Here is a 20,767-nt window from a genome sequence, read left to right as displayed (position 1 = left end):
ACGTCTCTGCCGCCCTGGGATGGGAAGTTTGTATCCTCCTGTCCATCACGGACCCCTCCACAGACCGACTGTCGTAGCTCAACTCTCGGCTGGCATCAGAGAGGGCTGCAGAGTCTGTGAACTGAAGTTCTGGGGGTGGGTTCTCATTGAGTCCAAAGCAGTAACAGCCTTTTAACAAGGAGCTCTAACATTTTCTATGAACTACTGAAGATTTTACATGCCGAAAGAGAAAGGTAGATGAAAACAGTTTAGGATGCAAGGCTTTTTTCTTTGTTTGTTAGGTACTCTTAATAATTTAAGCTTCCTGGTGTCATCAGCCCCTCCTGACTTAGTACAGCATGTGGTGCTCAGGAGAGCCCTTGGAAATCACTGTAAAAACCCAGGAACTCATCCCCCAACCCGTGACACCGCCAGATTGACCCCTGTTTTTCCCATTCCTAAACAAACCAGCCCCAGACCTTCGGAGGCGAAAGCAGTTAAATCAGCCACCGCCTGGCCATAAATCTCTCGACCCAGCGGCGGTGAGCAAGGTGAGCAACTCATTCATCTGCTAACGGGAAGCGTGAGCCAAGCTTCCCAAGCCGAGTGCCAAAAACTGCAGGTGGGGCAGGAGACACCTGGGGCTGGAGCTCGCCCTCCTCTTGCTGGGCATTCTCCAGGAGCAGCGGAGGCAGACCATTATTTTGAGGGAGGAAACGCGAACTCAGGCACAAGGCATTAAGCTTTTTAACACACTTTTTGACCCAGCAAGTAATTAATTTTTGTAACACATAATTTTAATGTTACACTAATTAACCTTGAATCAGAATGAATTCTCTGACAATGACTTTCCATGGAAGCACTGATGACATCCATGGGGCCATTTAATGATTGATGCTCTTGTACTCAACACCACAACCAAAGTCTAAGAGGGGGAAAGAGTAAATTTTTAAAAAAAAAGGTAAACATGGAAAGATCTTCGATTTATCTTTAGCATCCGTAAGTTCTACCTGGGCTGGTAATTACTTAAGAATAAGGATTTCAGTTGGGCAAATAATAGCAACTTCTTTATGCCAGATGTTTATTTCAGAAGAAGCGCTATCTTCAATATGCACAATAACAGTCAATACTTCCAACTGGTTGCTCCACTTTCTTTACATATGCGTATAAGAACAATACCAAAATTACATAATTGCATTTTTTGTGCAGTTGTAGGGCAAAATAAAGCCATTTCTATCCTTTCCATGAAACTCAGGTTACAGTTTTGTGGCTATAATATGCTGTTTTACATTTGTCTCCAGACAAACAGAATCTTAGGCCCAGTCAGCATGGGTTTATGAAAGGTAGGTCCTGCTTGACGAACCTAATCTCCTTCTATGACCAGGTGACGCGCCTGGTGGATGAGGGGAAGGCTGTGGATGTGATCTACCTTGACTTCAGTAAGGCTTTTGACACCGTTTCCCACAACATTCTCCTCAAGAAACTGGCTGCTTGTGGCTTGGACTGGCGTACACTTCGTTGGGTTAAAAACTGGCTGGATGGCCGGGTCCAAAGAGTTGTGGTGAATGGAGTCAAATCCAGTTGGAGGCCGGTTACTAGTGGAGTCCCCCAGGGCTCAGTGCTGGGGCCAGTCCTCTTTAATATCTTTATCGATGACCTGGACGAGGGGATCGAGTGCACCCTCAGTAAGTTTGCAGATGACACCAAGTTAGGTGCGTGTGTCGATCTGCTCGAGGGAAGGAAGGCTCTGCAGGAGGATCTGGATAGGCTGGAGCAATGGGCTGAGGCCAACTGTATGAAGTTCAACAAGGCCAAGTGCCGGGTCCTGCACCTGGGGCGCAACAACCCCAAGCAGCGCTACAGGCTGGGAGATGAGTGGTTGGAAAGCTGCCTGGCAGAGAAGGACCTGGGAATACTGGTTGATAGGCAGCTGAATATGAGCCAGCAGTGTGCTCAGGTGGCCAAGAAGGCCAACAGCATCCTCGCTTGTATAAGAAGCAGCGTGGCCAGCAGGTCTAGGGAGGTGATTGTCCCCCTGTACTCGGCTCTGGTGAGGCCGCACCTCGAGTACTGTGTTCAGGTTTGGGCCCCTCGCTACAAGAAGGACGTGGAGGTGCTCGAGAGAGTCCAGAGAAGGGCAACGAAGCTGGTGAGGGGTCTGGAGAACAAGTCTTACGAGGAGTGGCTGAGGGAGCTGGGGTTGTTTAGCCTGGAGAAGAGGAGGCTCAGGGGAGACCTCATCGCTCTCTATAGGTACCTTAAAGGAGGCTGTAGAGAGGTGGGGGTTGGTCTATTCTCCCACGTGCCTGGTGACAGGACGAGGGGGAATGGGCTAAAGTTGCGCCAGGGGAGGTTTAGGTTGGATATTAGGAAGAACTTCTTTACTGAAAGGGTTGTTAGGCATTGGAATGGGCTGCCCAGGGAAGTGGTTGAGTCGCCATCCCTGGAGGTCTTTAAAAGACGTTTAGATGTAGTCCTTAGTGATATGGTTTAGTGGAGGTCTTGTTAGTGTTAGGACAGAGGTTGGACTAGATGATCTTGGAGGTCTCTTCCAACCTAGACGATTCTGTGATTCTGTGATTATTCCATTTTATTGCTGCTGAGTTTGGCTGAGACCAACAAAGGAAGACCAACAGCTCAGGAGGAACTGGGCTGCCGATTCTGTGAACTCGGCGATTTTGCAGCAGGGTGCAACTGGTCCCTTCCTACCACACTGGACAGCTGCTTCTGCTGCAAACATTGCCTTGTGAACACGACGAGAAACCGAGGCCCGATCATCTACAGTCATTAAAAATCTCCTTGTGCTATTTGCAGGAGTATGGATTTCAAGTCTTGGGCCAATTCCACTTTGGATAATTACACTCTGCTTACCTATATATTTTCTCTGCAATTCTAAATGGGTACAATATTTTCCAATTAGTGCCTTAAATGGCTCTGCATTGTAATCGTGCGCTATTAAGCAGCTGACACGTTCCAGCCCAGAAGTGGCTGCACCCTTGCAGTGTGTTATCTCCTAAACACCGGGTGCTCGGGACTTCGGAGACCTCCTCTGCAAGAACACACCATTTGATATGGAAGTAGAAATACCTGCAGAGCAATATCCACTTCCTTATGATATAACAAAAATTGCTGCCAAGAAACTTGTATTTAAAACAAGAAGATATTCACCACTGTTTGCATAGAATGGAGCATATTAAAATATTCAGGAGTTCTAGCTAAAGGTAGTTAAGACTACCTTTAGACTGTAGTACAGCTACAAAGTCGACTTGTTCCCCATGTCTTTTTAACAAGAAAAAAGCCTCAGGGGTGAGCCAAACTTCAGCCGGACGTACGATCTCAGCTCGTTGTGCAGCACGGCTATCACCTATCCACAGCGCGAAATTCTTTAGCCTGCACAGCTGTTGCTTGCTATCAACATGTGTCTGCGTGGTTAAATGACAGGGCAGAAACGTGAAAAGCCACAGACTGAGCTTTCCCAAAGCACTTCCCATATGACTATTTCATTAGGCAGTGAAAGGCTCAGACCGACACGAATAATTTTGCAGGGGAAAGCACTGCAGTGGCGAGGTCTTGCCCAAACGCAGTCAAACATCGAGGTGCTCGCGCCCTGCAGCTCAAACACACAACAGTTGTTGCAGAAGTTACATGAAAGGATGCATTTTCCCCTGCCTCTTAAATATTTAATAATAATAATAATAAAAAAGCATAAAAATAGCCCCAGTGCACTAACCCTGCCTCTTAAATCTTCTGTGCTTTGCCTGGACAACCCCTGCCAGCTTGGCCAGCTCCCGCAGCAGTTTCTCTCAGCCAGCAGCATATGAATTTTGCTCAGCTCCAAGTCACAGGGTGTTCACAAACAAAGCACAGGACAGGGATTTGTCTCGGATACACCGAGCCTCAGCAGACGAGCGGATGGGAATGATTTTCATATCAATTAGCCTGCGCAGAGAAAGAGGAGAACAAAGCCAAACCCAGCGGATACACCATGATATCAGGGTGTCCTTCTAGGTACCATGTTTGCAGCTGTAATTGTTGTATACCACTGGCAGCTGATCCAACCTGGAGCAAGTATTTATTTCTGGTAATTAAGGAGAGACACACGTAATGGCTGCATCCCCTTCCTGCGACTGGGGAGGTGGTGAACGGGAGGGCAGCGGTTGCAAAAATCCAGGTGAAATTCAGCTTTGATTTGGAAGTCAAGCACTCTCAGAGCTGGGAAACGTTCAGGGAAATTCTTCCTTAGCATGCCTGCAGCCCAGAAACATGATGCTGCTTCGAACCCATTTCCACCTGCCCTCGCCTTGGCAAGCTGGCAGCAGCTTGGCACTCGCTGTCTCAACGGCATGGGAACTGGGGACCAAATGAGCATCATCCAGACACCTTTTATCATTAAGCTCTGGCAAGGGCTTAAATGCTGCACGCAGGTAACATGTTTGTTTATTGGGATTTCTCCAACAATTATAAAAAACCTCTCTCCACAGCCTCCACGGCCCTTGGCACAAATTACAAAAGCAGCTCATCTACGCTTCTGGACTACTTCTGGTTAGTTAATAGTTGAAGAAATATTTTTCCCATAAAGGCAGCAAACAATCCCTGCTCCCGGAACGTGCCCGAAGCGCTGTGGTAACCCCACAGCCACAGTCCATTTCTTCTTTCATTAATCCTGCTGACACACACATGAGGAACTGGTTGTTTTAGTCTGTGCGACTTCTTCTAAGTGAGTGCAAGCTATCCTGTTGAACTCTGGGCAATTTAGATAGAGTAAATGGAGGCTTGTACATGATTACTGTCATTAGATTCTTTGTCTAATTCTAAACTGAAGTTTATTATATCCAAACTGTTAGCAGGTATGCAGGCTTCAGTGCTCTACATGAAGGTTTTTATTCATTTTTTTAATCTAGGGAAGTAGACAGCTTATGCATCCCAAGTTGCCAAGCCCGTCTCTGTCTAAAGCCACCAGACTTCTCTTGCCCCTTCTGAAATCCTTTTGCTTCTGAGTAGGCTTGTCCCCATTTTACATTTTTCTTCTCATTTTCTCCTTTTGCTAACTTATTTCAGGCTCACGCCAAATTAGAGAGGATGCGATTAGGTACAGGACAAATGCGTCACTTGGAGATAAAACCTAAGCACCTGACAACCTCGGCCGAGTCATCACCCACGAAGAAAGGCTGTGCCTGGCGTCTTTGCCGTTAGCACGAGAGTGGTTGGTGCTTCGGCAGGTTTTGCTCCATAACAAGTTAACTCTGTACATATCCCTGCTGCCATTTTAAATTTATACGTGCTTAAATCAAAAGACTGACAGCGTCAGTTATGTTCTGAGGGCTAGGAGAAGCATCTTCTGGGTACGGCAGGATGTATTTATGCAGTAACACTAAAACAGTTAATGAAAATGACAAGATTATGCTTGCATACACTTCACTCTTCCAAAGGCTTGCTCTGGGTTATCTCCATCCTAAAATGGGTTCTAAAACTTCGATCAACCTGCACGATATTGGAAAATCAGCTGCACTCCAGATTCTGAAGAATACATTTGGATACCGAACAACACTGGTAATGGTTTCAGCTCCCTAAAACAACTGAAATAAATATTTCTTTCAGATCTTCCTTTTTGATACTCTAATTTATTTATTTACCAGTTAGAATCGAGCCTCAGGAAGCCAGCACTTGCCAAAAAAAAAAGAAAAAAAAGAGGCTCCTACTTCTCTGTGCCAAGCATTTGCTGGGGTAAGCAAAAATAAGTGAGGCTGTGAGAATTTCACCTGTCGGGAGATTTTGCACCAGTGAGAACCTTTCCATCAACCTTTCACAGGTTGCAGAGGTGTCATAGGTTTGCTGAAGCAGCTCCCTGCTCTGCAAGAGTCACAGGCGAATACCTGTGAGTTCTGAAACAGGCCCCCTCATACATCGGACTCGTTGGTAACTCTCAAAGAGGACATCACCTTACAGTTTTCAGATCTGGCTCTGAATGTTTACACTGAGAGCACACAAATATTTCAGCTCTCTCTCACAATTTAAAAAACAAAACAAATGATTTCTTTGGCTGAAAACAAGCACGTTTGCTGTTTGAATGCAAAGGAAGGTAACAGCTTCTGAATCTTCCTAATTACGACTGAGCATCCCGTCAATGGAAACAAAGTGTGATGCTATTATTTGCACTTATTGCAAGTGCGTGATCTCAAAAGTGAGCTTTTATCAATGAAAGGACTCTAGCCATGTTCTGAGCTTCTGCCCTGGGTGCTCACTGCTGTAGCCTGTGGTCAGCAGAAGGAGCTCAGTAACGGCGCTGTTGCAGCGACCGTGTGGCACACGGCAGTTTCAGTTCATTGAATTTACGATGTGAAATTCCAAGCCTGATCGTGAACACCCTCCCTCTCCTCTGAAAATTAATTCACACGAATTCCTGATTAATAATAAAAGGCCCTGCCATCAGCATTCAGAGCCCCAGCCGGGGCTGTCATGGCTCAGAGGGCAGAAATCTGCTTAGAGCTACAGGAGAACCCAACTGAATTTGTGGCGTCTCAGTCTATGAATGTGTAAGCACTTCATCTGTTCACCACGACACAATGTGCTGGAGAGCAGTGGGCAAAAGTAGCTGTACATACTATTGACCGAGAGCAGGGCTAGGTGGCAGTATGCAAGCACTGAACCCAGCGCGATGAAGCTGGTTCTGCTCCACATCCTGAGGGCTGAACTGTCTGCTTCAGGTGTTTACTTTTACCAAAAAAAAGGATCAACACAATTCACATTTTAGACGCCTGTCTTTTTCTTGGGGTTTCTGGCAATAGCTGTATTAGCTCCCTGTGGGGAAATGGTGTTTTGATTCAGATAAGGAAAAAAAAAAAAGACTGGATGATGCCTCCAGAAAGGGAGGCATGCAAGGGGTCTTACTCTGCAAGTTGCAGCTGGTGTTGCTGGCAATAACATAGGAAGTTTCTGATGTGCTACAGCATCAGAGGGCATCCACTACCAGAAATCCAGTGGAAAGCTACCATTTTCAAACAGATTACACTCATCTCAGTGACCAAGTGTTGGAGTACCTTATAACATTTCTAACTAAGGAGTTTTGAAAAGGCCTAACACTGAGTTAATAAGCAAAACAAAGATTTTTTTTTTAAATCTTTTTTATCCATACCTCCTCATCTGCAACGTTCACGTCCACTTTTTTTGATCGAATGGCTTTGGTTACATAGTCAATGTTGTTTTCTCTGCAGTAGTCAAAAATGTTCTTGTCCTCTTCCCTATTCAGGAAACAAAAGCAAGAGAAGCACTGTGTTACTGCACAGCACAAAGCCACGTGCACATCATACGCCCTAACTTTGCCACAGACATTTCAATAGCATCACTGGAGTGGAACAGACTCCTGGTACGGTGCATGAAGAACAACATGTTTTTTTCCAGGTAAGAGACAGAAGATCCTGCTTCCTAGAAAACAAAGGTTCTTTTAAACAATACTGTGCCAGGGCAGAAGACTTGCTCCTGTGAGCTGGCACAAGTCTATAAAGTCAGCCAACACAAACCACATTCAGTCCTGGTATAAATCTCTGCAATCCCACAGAAGATAAAAGGCTAAACCTTCATTCTCCGTGCTACACAAACAAGCTCGTAACAACAGCTGATTTTGGTCAGACCAAAGGACCTTCCAATACCATGTTGACAGAGGCCCCTAACAGAGGCTTGGAGAAAAGAGCAGAAGGAACAGGACAAGTGCAAAGCAATCAGTCCCCTGGTTAGATCCTCCCAGCTTATGAAACTCAGTGGCTTAAGGATTTCTGTAGCTAGAGGCTGCGCACAGGTGAGGGTATTTCTCAGCCTTTTCCAGGTCCTTTTTCAAATTCGTTTCTGCTCTTTAACCTATTCATGCTCTTGGCCTCACTAAAGGAAAGCCCTACAACTTAGTGTTCTGCATGTGAAGGGGTGAACAATGAACTAATACTTTCTTTTGGTGGTTTTAAAAACAGATGCCTTATATTATTGGGTACTCTTTGATAATTGTGCTTTATTCACCTTCTTCATACTGTCTGCAGACCTCTCATATTGTAGTCACCGTCTCTCCTATCAACCCATCCTGTTGTCTCTTCGGACAGAAGCTCCATGCTTCCTCTGATATCCCCTTTCATCCTCAACTTCAGTCTTCCTCCTTCTACTACATCCTTTCTGAGACGGGTTGATCTGACCTGTGTGCCCTATTAGGCAAGTGCAGATTTGTACAGCAGGGTAAAAAGGTTCCTGCATTTGCTTTTTTAATTGCCATGGAGTGCTGTAGCTCCAGTGACTCACACAAAGCTCTTGCACGTTTTAAGAACCCGTAAGAGGTCTTAACTTCATGAGAAATTGCTTGCTTGGCTGGCAAGAGAAGTTTTAGTAAATCTGAAGACAGAATATTGCTTTTAGCTCTAGCAGAGGCTGTTGGTGCAACTGCAACACCTGTGACATCCCAACTTGTTGCTCTTGCTGCCAGCAGCAGGCATTGGGGAATGGGTGCTGGCCCCTCGCATGCTCCAGCCTGCTGCTCTCGGACACGAGCACGGCCAAGCTCTGTCTTAACACCACCACTGCAAAAAGGATCGCAACAGGGTCACTTGCAGGATGATAAATATATGAAAACAACCACAGCCTCAGAGGCAATGCCTTGCAAGAACGGGAGCTTGCTGGGGCAGCCCAGACCCAGCAGGGAGGTCACCGTGCTCTGAGCCTTGCAGGCAGCAGAGAACATGTCTGCAGTGCAACGGGGCAGCTCGAGGGAAACAGCTCTCCTGGTGCTAAAAGGTAAAGGCACTCCTCCCGTTTATCTGCTCTCAAACCTTGCGGGCTGACGTGAGTCACAGCAAAAGTAAAATCAGAACTTTATTTGCATTACTGAGTAATTGCAAACAGAGAAAAAGTGATGCTCTTCCATTTGCAACCCCAGCAAAAATAAAAAAAATGCTGCTGCCAACAAGGCCACGTCCCTCCTCACATCAGGACAGACAGGGCTCCGTGGTGTAACTCTGACTTTCAGTCTTGTACTGCTACTTATCTAGCTTTGCCAGTTACACTCTGTTCTTCAGACTTAAAGCATTTTTCCTGAGTGCCAGTAAAAGTCTGGGAATAAAATAAAATAATAATTAAAAAATAATTAAAAAATAATAAAATAAAATAAAATAAAATAAAATAAAATAGTGCTCATCTTTAGCTCCAGCAGCAGAAATACCAGTACTTCCCCTTAGGAAGCCATTTGCCCCAATCTCTCCCACCTTTCTCCTTCAGGAGCACCGCCCTTCACATCACCCCTGCTCTTTGCACTCACTGCAGTCCTCCTGAGCTGTGCCTTTCCAGCAAGGAGCTGTGGGCTGGACAAGGTCTCACACTTCCCATATAAGCACAGAGGCATTACAGACATCTTCCAGTTTCTTAACTGGTCTCTGAAGAGCTCCTTCGGCAGAGGCCCTGGCTGTACCCTGCACCAGCTCCTGGGGAACAAATCGCCGCATGCTTTAGAGGTGATTGCTTTGAATTCTGGGGAAAAAAAGAATCTCATGGTGGGATTAGGAAAAGGCAAACGCTTATGTTGCTCAAGATGGGATCTGACAGATTCGCGATGGAGGTTATGAGGCATGCCTGCGCCTACTAACAAGGGCTGATTTGATGTGCCGGGAGGTCCCTCCGGTCCTACCTTGTTAGCCCAACCTCTCAAACGTGCCCTCGGCTGCTGAAAGCAGCCTTTTGGGTGAGGCTGCCATTCAGACAAGACGGAACAATGTGCTTCGAACAGCTTCTCCCTCATTGTACAGACACACACCATTTATTACAGATGATTCTCTCCTCCGTACCGTCAAAGTGGAATCCGGTCTCTCCTTCCTAAGGAAGTCCACAACCATCCTCAGCTACTCCTGGATGAATTTGTGTCACAACCCCGAGCTCAGGCTGCACCCTCCGTCCCTGGCAATGACACCAGCCCTGCTGGACCTTGCGTGGCAGAGCCAAAGGTACCAGCGGAGAAGGCAAAAAGCAGCAACGAAGCAACTGCTTGCAGTCCGTGCTGGAGCCAAACTGGGCAATCATCCTACCACTGCCTCCAGACAAACTTCTGTGGTCTTCTCCCGAGGATACCGGTACTGTCTGGAGGGAGAATAAATGGACGCAGCTATTTGGGTATGATTTAGCTTTTCTGGAATAGCCGCCTCTGTGAATGCTCTGTATCTTCTCCTTCCAAAAAGCCACTTTTCTTTCAGAACAGGCTCCACAATGGAATTATTCCAGGATAGCAATTTGCCCACATGAAGATAACGTTTGGGGAAATTTCATCTTTCTACAGTGCATTTATTTGTCAAGGTTTAAACCATTCTCCTGCTGCCCCCCACTTAAAAATAAAATAAAATAAAAAATATATATATATCATATAGACTCTCAATCCATTCTACAAATCAAAGAAGTGAGCTTTTTGACAAATAGATTTGAGGGAAGTCCATGCAGCCCTAACAAAGACATTTTATCTGCAAACAAAATAGTCCCATGAAGTGCTTCAGGCATTCAAACTAATTTGGTCTTGCCACGTGCCAAAACCAGGAAGGTAAATGGACAGAAAAGCTCACTAAAGGAGTTTGAACTGAATTCCCGCACCCCTTTTTTTGAGGGGCACCGGACAAATAAGAAACATTGCTTAAAAATACTTGCAGCTGAGTTTTTTCCCTTTGTTTCATGTCTGTGTGTAGGAGTACACACAAAACAACCCCTCCACCAGAGCAGTTACAAGAAAGCAAAGTGATGCACTGCTTTCAGACCGGTGCCTAGCAGGTATTTGCACTCTACCTGTAAAACTGGTAAGAGTCAGCAGCAAGGCCTAGAAACCAAACCAGCCTACGACTCCAGGCAGAATCACATCAGAGATACAATCATAAGTCACACTGCAATGGTGTTGTCTGAGCAATGTTACAGGGGAAAAATCCTAGCACTCCTAGCAGTAAAAAAAAAATAATCTAATTTAGGGGAGAAACACACCTTCAATAGGAAAGACCATGAAACTCAAACTAATGGCAACGTACACAAATATTTACAATGGTAGCTAAGAGGAAGACTGAGATGCAATTTCGTTTCTGTGTTAGACTGTGTGGCATACACGCCCCGACCCTTTTTATTGACGGACGAGTCTTCAAATCTGCGACCACCTGAGGCTTTGTAAAAGCAGGGAACGTGTTTGCATCTGCTTGAGGATGGCCAGAAGGGTGTCCGTCTCTTCACCTCTCTTGCCACCATGTTGTACCCCCAAAGCTATTTTCTTCTGCTCTCCTGCCTCCCCAGAGAGAGATGCTAACCCTGATTCAAAATCCACCCGAACCGTATCTGTTGGCTGCAGGCAACGCATGGGCAGCTTCTTCCATCCTTGAACGAGTGGATGTGGTGAGCTTAAACCACGCCATCTCCTCTTCCCAAGCTCAGGAGGCTTCAAGAGTCTTCCTCGTAAGCTGTGCAAAACACACGGGTGTTGAGCTGATGGTTTTTAAACAGCCCGTAGAAGAGATCTGCTGTTGCCTAGCCAGGCTTCACTTCCTCCTTATCGTAGTGCTGTAAATGTAGTCGCTTTCGAAACAGAGAGCACCCTGAGGCCAGTCCCATTCCCTTCCACCCCTCATGGGCTACCTCCGGCACAAGGCTGGGGGCAGAGGGCTGCGATCTGGTGCTACTCTGGGCCTCCTCTCCCCCTTTGTGGGGTCGGCCAGTGCTGCACCCCATGGGACCCTCTGTGGGGCTGGCACCTTGCCCGGGACGGCCCCGGGTGCCACAAACAGGTGGCATTGGCCGTGGGCTTGGCATGGTGCTGCCGAGCCGGTGGGAGCTCCCCGGAGTAGAGCAGGCAGCACGCGGGGAGCCGAGAGGCACTTGCAACACTCGCTGTTTGTGTCGAGGCCCTCGGCCCCCAAGGGACCCATTTTCACATAATCTATAATTATCTCTTCGCTTTAATCGCCTCGTCACTTCTGAGGCTCTCCTGGGCACAGGAAGAGGAAAAGCTCATTAACTGAACCTTTTCTCCTCTCTCCAGCCACCCATAGCTTTTAATTGCTTGGTGTTGTTATTATCTATCAGTGCAACTGGGATCATTTTCATAAGAAAGGGTGGTGGGAGGGGGGGAGGCAGGAGCGGGTCCCTGAGGTATGCACCGCAGACAAACCTTTGCTTTCTCAATTATTTATGCCAGCTGAGGTTTTACAAGCTGAATAAATCCATAACTCAAGTTTATTTTGAACCGGCGGGCTGTCCCCGGGGAAGCGTTGCCCACTTGCCTGCACACTTGTGTGCCGTCCCCCGAGAGGGGCCGGGACACACAAGACGTGTGCCATCCCACTCCCCAACCCTCATGGGAGGCCGAGCAGCGTCACCGGTGGGGGGGAGGCCACAAAAAGCCCACACGGGAGCTGCCATGGAAGGATGCGGCCTCCCAATGGGAGCGAGGCCTAGGCGAAGCCGCCTCGCTGCCCGACAAAGCGAAGCGCCCAAGGGTGACCGCTCGGGGGACGCCGTAAACTCTGGGCCAGCTTGGCAAGCGTCTTGGAGGATCCATTTCTAAATAACACCAACCTTAGAGCACCGGCACCTCGGCTGGCTGGACCTGCAGGTGTTTTGTTTCTGAGAAATGCCTCTTGAATGCAACGATGGGCTGCTCGGGCAGAGCTCTTCCGTGGGGATTTCATGGACCAGCATCGGCACGAGCAGTGCGAGGCATGGTGCCGACCCCATCCCTCCGTCCCCTGCCAGCCGGGGATGCTGGCCCCATCCCGACGCAAACGCTGCCATCATGCTCTCGTTCTCGGAGGGAAGGAACAAAAACCTTGACCGCGCTCCGGGCTCTTCCCAAAAGCCGTCACGCCGTCGCGAAGCAGCATCTTTACAAACGGATGCTGGAAGCGGCTCTTTAAAATTCAGCAGCCTTTGTGCCTGACCACACGCAGCGACCTCTGGTATTTTCTGCCAAAACAGTTCATTTGTCTCGCAGAACAACTAATCAATTCCAGAGCCCATCAATCATGGGGGCTCGCGCGAGCCGGCCGGCAGCGGGGCCAGATGGCGGCTGCGTTAGCGGGATTAATACAATTCTGATAGATTACATGGCATCAGGCGGGCTCCCAGACCCGGGGGGGACGGGCAAACCCCGGGCTGGGGGAGACAGAGGGGTGCTCGCCACCCACTTGCCAAAACGCACGTGCTCGCTCACCTGCGGCTCCTAAACGTGCCTCCTGGCCGACATGGGGTGCTCTTTGCTCCCAAGCACTGCGGGAAAGCATTGAGGTTTTAAATTTTTATTAGCAAAAGGGCTTCTTTCGTCCTTCGGGATGGTAAAAGCGTGAAACTCAGCTCAGCGAGGCCTCGGTGTTTCCACGCCGGGGTGCTGGGGCTGAGCGCCGGAGGGTTCCCACACGGAGGGAAGCGGCCGTTTGGCAGCAGGGTTTTGTGTTCACAGTCTGCCAAGTGAATGCTTTCGTTTGCTGGAAACATTTGTAAACTGCCTTTTTTTTGGTCTTAAAAAAATATATTTAAAAATAACTTTAAAGTTGGATTTCCAATTCCGTGGTATTTCTGGCATCTCGCTCAGTCCGCGTCTCAGATTTACACCGGTGACACGTCGGTCAGCCTCACCTCACTGTTTATTTCCTAGGTCTGTGAAACGATAATTACAGTTATTTGATCACGGAAGAGCTCAACTACTGCTGCTTTTGTTCTGGTGTTAAAAGCAGACATAAAGCTGTATGCAACACTAAAAAACAAACAAAACGCCACTGTCCCCAGCTCCGCTGGGCTGAGCGGTCTGAAGTCCCCGATAATTTCCCAGTCCTTCCTTTAAGGGAACCTCCATGTTCCCCCACCAGCACGCTTTATTTTTATGGAATGCCCAAAGCCAGATAAGTGATTTACAGAGGAACACAAAGGCAGAGCACTATGCTAATACGTTGTGCAACTGCTCCCCATTAGTCACTGGGGGTACTTCAGCTCTTTATTGCCAGGGTTTATTAATGACTCCTAATTGATGACCAGTGCCCAGCACCCCAAAGTAAATAACTGCTACGCCTCATTAGCTCAAGAGACCTTCTCCTGATTTGAGGATTGATCTATGAACACACAAATTGCACCGATTTAACTGAATCTCTGTCTAAATTGATTTAATTAGATCAGTATAACCTGTTTCTACGGATGCTCTTGAATTTATTTGGAACCTTCACAGCGTAGTTATGTGAGCCAGGCTGATCATTTTGCTATCTTGTTCTCAAAGTAGAAACATTTGAGATAATTAGTGATTAGGCAAAATCGGCGCTTGTACCAACCCAGTTCTTCCAATTTCTGATCGACCTGACTTTATGGCAGGGTATGGCAGCTCCACCTTGTCCAGCATTTACAGATTCACACCCTAAAAGCCAAGCACTTCATTCCACAAAATAAATGTGAGCATTATGTAATTTCAGACACTCGGTTTAAAAGCAGTAGCATTGCTGCTTTGTTTGGTAAATGACTGCTGACAGTAAATTCGTGGTTTACACTACATTTAAAACAAGATCTCTCATCTCCCTATTAACCTACTCCGAGCTGCTGCTATGTAATCATTTGTTAAACTGTTCAAAAGCTTCTGGTAAGAATAAATTACGTGGATCTGCTTAGGTGAACCTTTAAAACTCTGCACTTGCATTCTTATTCTTGAGTATCTGCTGGTGCACGGCGAGGTGGTGAAGATGCTGGGCTCCAGATAAATTAGACAGCCTTTCTCTGCCTTTGCATCAGCTGAATCCTAAAGGGCATACGGCAGGCTGTATTTGGCTCGGTGCTGCCTGCTAAGAGATTCATTGCTTTCAGCAGTCTGTCAGAACCCAAGGCTGATGAGGACTCAAGTTTTAGTTTTCAGTACACAAAATAAGATTTTTGCTCGTTCTGGGCTTTCTTAAAGTGGTAACTGGGAAATATTTATCCCATCAACAGCTCAGGGAAACAGAGACTAAAGTGGATTGATTTATATTCCACTTTTTGCAGGCTTGTTGTAAAGGTTCAGTAAGGCTCACCATTGACAACTGAGTCCACAAACAGCCTGCAAAGTTTCTTCTCAGAACTCAGGCTACGAACTAGCACCCACTGTCAGCATGGGACTTACTGCTAATTACCAACGTGCAGATTTTTGCTGGCTCAAGGCATTAAGTTTTCTTTCTCCTTCTGCTCCCTCCACCCCCAGCTGCCCAGAACATGCTACAACCCTCCATCAATTAACCTTCAGTACTCCCTGTTGAACACGCATTACCTACATGCAGCAGCCTGTGAAATCCCAAGCTACAAAGAAGTTCCCATTTTTTGGTGCAACACTTGAAAATCCTCTCCCTGCATAATGCCATACGTAATTTCAAACTTGGGAGCGATCAGCTGAACACCTGAATCCAATGACAAGAGCCGGAGTCTATCTATAGGTAGGGGAATCCCTAGAACCAAAATACAGAAAACTCAACAGCCCAAGAAAAGTCACCCTTCTTCTCAGGTGAGGTGGTATTAACAAACCAAATCACTTCTATGCTCTAAATAAATTTGGATACCAGATTAAATGTCCAGAGCCATCCTTCTCAGGCTCATTTACTTTCAGATTTTGTACCAGTGCAATTTTGTGGGTGAGACATAACAATGGCACTCGCTCACTTCCCATCTTACAGTTGAGGATGCTGATGCCTACTAGCCAAGCACTGCTAATGGACCACATGAGTTTCTGTTCTGCGAGCAGCGTGAAGAGACTTCTTGTAACTCCCTTTCAGCAGAATCTCACTCTACCAGCTGTGTCAGTGAATACACCCATCCACAGCCGAAGTTTGTAAGGATTACAGCTATGCTATACGAGACCACAGCCATCAGGGCACTGATCCCCGTACAGTACACTACATTCCGCATGGTATGTTTGAAAAGAAGTATTTGGAGCTGCAGTCATCTTCAAGTCCTCCATGAGCCATGTTCTCATGTAAATAAAAACAAAAATATGAAGAGAAGATTTAGACTAGTTAAGCTAACTGGGACAAAACCTGGTTTCCTGTATATTGGGCTGTATTTCATGATCAGGAAGGGCCACAGGCGATACCTGGGATAGCCATGAGTCTGAAAGGACTGCAGGAATAAGCATTTCATTTCATTTCAACACTGTGCAGCACTGATATGCTCAACTCCTGAAGGAACAGCTCAAACAGAATCCAAAACACAAGGTCAAACTATGCCATCAAGGACATTAGCCAAGACCCCCGCTGACAGAGCAGGGAAGAAAAAGGAGCTTGTGGCTAGCAGAAGTGCTATTCCTCAAGCAGTTTGTTAAACCAACGTCATACTTGTCCAGCTCTGGTCAAGGTCCAAGGGCAAGTTAAGGACATGTTGGCTCTCCAAGCCAGGTTGGAAAGGCTACTCCTGGCCAACTGTTCCCTCTCGCCATGCAGCACACTGCAATGCCCACTACTGCCGCCGTGTTTGCTTACTCAGGACATCTACCCGAGCTCCTTGCAAACGGTTTGGAGCCACTGGCTCAAGATTTATTTTTTATGAGTTTGCGACAAGTCAAAGAAATGCTGCGTTAGAGTTTTAACACTTTGGGAAAATTCCCAGCCAGCCTGGGAGGGTGTGTGTAGAGAAAACAGTGTTTATTTTCTCATTTCCTGGGACTGAAATGATGCAAGACATACAATAAAACAAATGGGATCACAAACACATAAATGGGTAACTGCAACGTGACAGCAAACACTGCTCAAACATTTAGTCTTCTCTGACTGTTCATTTTAACTAAAAAATGATGCCATATTCTCAAAGATTCTCCAGGCAATCATTTATGTATTGGAGTTAATATTACTCCCGTGATTAGTAGTTTAGTAGTTTGAAACAGGAAAAAAAACACCAACAGCTGTCCTTATTAAGTAGCTAATGTCACTTGCTACTTGCACCTTGACAGTTTTTAAATAGCAGCCATTCTACTTCAGTAAATGCGTTTCTGCTATGCTAGCTGCAGAAGCTAGAAAAGAATTAATTTGATATAGGGTGCGAACTCTCCCCGAAGGCGAACACTGTCCAATATTAAAACCTTCACTGAACAATCCTTAATGAATATATTGGTAAAGAAATAAATATTTGAGAAAGGTGGTGTCTGAATAGCTTTCTATTAAAAAAGCCAATATTAGGCTTTTTCAGCCATATAACTGAAAAATGGGAAGCCTTGCCCTTCCCCCACATCTCGCACTAGGGAAAGGTTAGTACCTGGCAATGATACAGAGAGTTATTGATTTAAATGATTATGGACCTGAAAAGTTCTTTCCTGTCATTTATTATCCTGTTGTAGTTGCCACCACACTTGTGTGATATTAAAAAAAAAAAACTTAACAAGACGACATCAGAAAACACTGTTTTTAACTCAAGTGCGGCACAGATAATCACCTGATTGTTTCTTCTTGATATAACGAGCTGACAACTGGGCCTCCAAATGCAGTTTTGCTTTCTTTTCCCCTCTTCTCTGTTGTCTGAAAGAAAAAGAAAGATTGGTCCAGCATCCCGGCCCCCGCTGCCACCCCTCCATCTCCCAGCCCCGGGGATGAGAGCAGCCCCCTGGACGCCTCGTCTGCATGGCAGGCTGCCTGCCGTGACCCCACGCCGTCCAGAAAAGCCAGACACATCTCTGGGCAAACTGGGATCGATGCTCCCCCCAGCGTGGCCAGCAGGGTCACCCAAAGGAGTGCGTGGTGGCCTCGCCGCCTCGCTGGCTGCGAGCGGGCGCGTTGCCTCCGCACCGCAGCGCTCTCAGCCGCGGCCCCCGAGGACCCGAAAGCCGAGGCTCTGTGCGGCGGCATAATGTTACGTTACTAGATTGCAAAGCTTGCCTTTGTAAATCTATTTAATATAGATTTAAAATTAAATTTTTATAATGGGCAGCATTTCCAAATGATTGACTCCCAGGAACTCTAGGATTCTGAATGATTCCCACCGTAATAGAAGCGAACAATTAGAGCTGACTGATCGATGCGCAGCCTCAGGCCTCCCTCTGCAAAAACCTCCCGCAGTGTGGGCTCTCCGACTGCCTGCCTTTAACGTGATGCCAGATTTTCAGCAGGGCTGTCTGAGAGCCTGACGCTCTCAGTGGGTGCGGGACACCAGAAGCCCTGATTTTTTCCAGGGAATCCGCTACCTCGGTCTTTAGGTGAGCAGGCAAAACTGGTTTGCAATTCACAGCAGCAATTCCTTACAAGAACAGCCCATTAAGTGCAACATGCTGCTGGCAGAGGACAGTTCCCTTGCCTTCCCTGACAAGGGATTATCATACCCAAGCTGAATAAAAGCAGAGAAGCGAAGGAAAGCTGGCCCAACCTCGAGCCCTCTCTCGGTAGACGCAATACATTGCTGACTACACCAAAAATGTTGCTGTCTCATCATAATTCTACCCAGAAAGATGTTGATTTTTTTAAAGTAAAACATGCTTAAATTTGCCTTTCTTCCTGCTCCCTAAGTTGCTTCTGTTTTAAACAAATTTGCTTTTTCCCCATAATAAATTTCCACTCTGCCTGGCTCGAACCCACCAACTCCACCTTTCGGCTCTCCCATGCTAGCCCAAAGCCATAATATTTGGGTTTGCAGATATCTCAGACAAGCTTCTTTAAAAGAAAAAATAGAAAGGAAATTGGCTTTGAAAGCTCTTCCATGGCAAGTTGACTTTCTCTAATTTAGAGTAAAAGGTGACACGAAGTTCTTCCTTCCTGAAGTGAAAGGGCTTTGGAGTCTCCACAGTGCAGTGCCCCTCTTAAAAAATTATTTAGCAGAGAACCTTACTGTCCACCAATTATTTCCACACCACTTATAAAGAAAATTAATTTCAGATCATCTGCTATTGCATGTGAGAGCTATTTCTACAAAATGAAGCTACATTCACAACCAGCCTCTCTCCTTTGATGCTGGGGGACGATGGCCTTTCCACCAGTTCCAGAAGGTACAAGAAAATTTTTAATCTATATTCTTTCCTTTCTTCCCACTACCACTTTTCGGTGGTTGCTTTTTTCAAAGTCAGAAACAACACTTGAGAAAACACATTTCATCCTTCTCGAGGCAAAAATCGTAAGAAAAGGTTTCTTGGTTTAAGTTCCCCCTCTTTGCGCAACCAATGCATTTCCACCAAAGATTAATCATCTTGATCGAGTACACCTAAGGTCATCGGGAAACTCAACGATAAAGGCTTTCCCAAAAACGCTCATGCAAAAACTTCCCTAGCTCTCAATCCATGTACAGGTTGCTTTGTCCAAGTAGCTTTTATCTCCTCTCTTTCACCCAGAAACGGGGAACTCAATATCCAATTCGTGAATGTTGAACTAAGTTTCTTCCATCTCGGCCCTCGATATGTAGAACAAGTTTATGAAAAATGCACAGCAACCGTCTCGGCTCGCCTCTCAGGATTCAGCGCGTGCCTTTCCTCTGCAAAGCCATTAAAAACAGCCCCGCGGTCCAACATTCATCATCGCCACCGGACTTCCCAAGGGGAATCTGGCCAGGCCAGGAGCTACACTTCTTCCCCGGAGTGCCGGTAACGCAGCCTCGATGCAGATAGGAACTGGGTGCTTTCCAGCCACCCTTGACGCCTTGCCTATACCATGAGCTCATCCAGTACCTGCGCCACAGCATCCAAACGCGATGTGGCAAGCCAGGCGGGTAATGCAAGAGGTGGGACAGGAGCAGCTGCTCGCTCCAAGCCACCCCGGTGGTGTTATTTGCTGCTCGTACCAGCTGAAGGGATCTGCAACAGGGGCACTTTCTTAATCTCCCGGCATTTCTAAGGTGAACGAGGGCTCTTAGGGCTGGAAAGATAAAGCAAACGTCACATGCAGACGGATGGCAGCCAGTGAGCTACCGTGCAAGCCACAATGAAATTAAAAACTGACGCTGCAAATTCTCTCTCCTCCCTTAAAAAAGGCACTAATAATTAACTATGTAGCTCTCAATTAAGCCAGCTCCATTTCTTTCACTGCTGGCAGCGCAGGCCAAAGCACTGCAGATACACATGTAACTAATGATAGTTAAGAAATAACACGATCCCAGGCTCCCATAATTCGCAATCTGAATCCGAGACGGATGCCAGCAGTATTATCTGCAGTCAGGACCATGTAGGAGATACTGGAGAAGAGGCAAAATTACAACGTGTCCCATGCGTGCGAAGGAACTGCTCTCAAGCTGCCGGTTAAAAAACTGGGAATATAGGGGAACTTGTAGCAGCACGGCAAGAAGTCTTGGAGGATTACACTCAAATGCTGAAGAACAAGCACTATCACATACGAGATCCAGGAAGAGGCGGTAAAGGAAAGAAGAAATGCCTTAGGAGACACTGGAATTTCCCAAGTTTATCCCTAATTCTTGCTGCCTGTGTACACTTATGGCTGATATCGAAGTCACTATTACTCTTGACAGAGTAGGTGGATCTGGTTGACCAAAGCTAGCATAAATGATGGGCAAACGTGTACTTCTGTATGCGGCATATGCACTCATTGGAGGCATTTTCAAGCCCCCTGACTTGCAGTGCCTTCGCGGGGCAGCACGGGGAACTCTGCTGCGGGAGAAAAGCCACACTTGTGCTGAAAGGGACAGCAGAGCATCCTCATCCCTGCTTCCAGGCACTGCATTTGTCAATAAAAGACCGGCTCGATTCAAGGTACGCTCGCCTCCTGACTGCCTGTCACGGACAATGCTGCTCCAGGCAGCCTCAAAGCCTGACAACCACTTTCTGAACAAAATGGAAATACGGGGACTAATATTTGCTAACATCATTAATTCATTTTTTTCCCCACTCCCC

At 46.7% G+C, this 20,767-nt stretch overlaps 1 protein-coding gene across 3 annotated transcripts in view; it reads right to left on the bottom strand.

The window, feature by feature from the left end:
• Nucleotides 1-20,767, bottom strand: part of ACBD6 (acyl-CoA binding domain containing 6) — an 81,997-nt gene that overhangs the window by 39,378 nt on the left and 21,852 nt on the right. For all 3 annotated transcript variants that reach the window (XM_040565180.1, XM_040565178.1, XM_040565179.1), the window contains 2 exons: nt 17,380-17,462; nt 7,112-7,217 (listed from right to left, as the gene is read on the bottom strand). In XM_040565180.1, coding sequence (XP_040421114.1) covers nt 7,112-7,217; nt 17,380-17,462 — 189 coding nt within the window. The remainder of the gene's footprint in view (nt 1-7,111; nt 7,218-17,379; nt 17,463-20,767) is intronic.

Source organism: Cygnus olor, chromosome 8 (assembly GCF_009769625.2).
Source record: "Cygnus olor isolate bCygOlo1 chromosome 8, bCygOlo1.pri.v2, whole genome shotgun sequence".
NCBI lineage: Eukaryota > Metazoa > Chordata > Aves > Anseriformes > Anatidae > Cygnus > Cygnus olor.
This window is presented reverse-complemented; position numbering and strand designations above follow the sequence as displayed.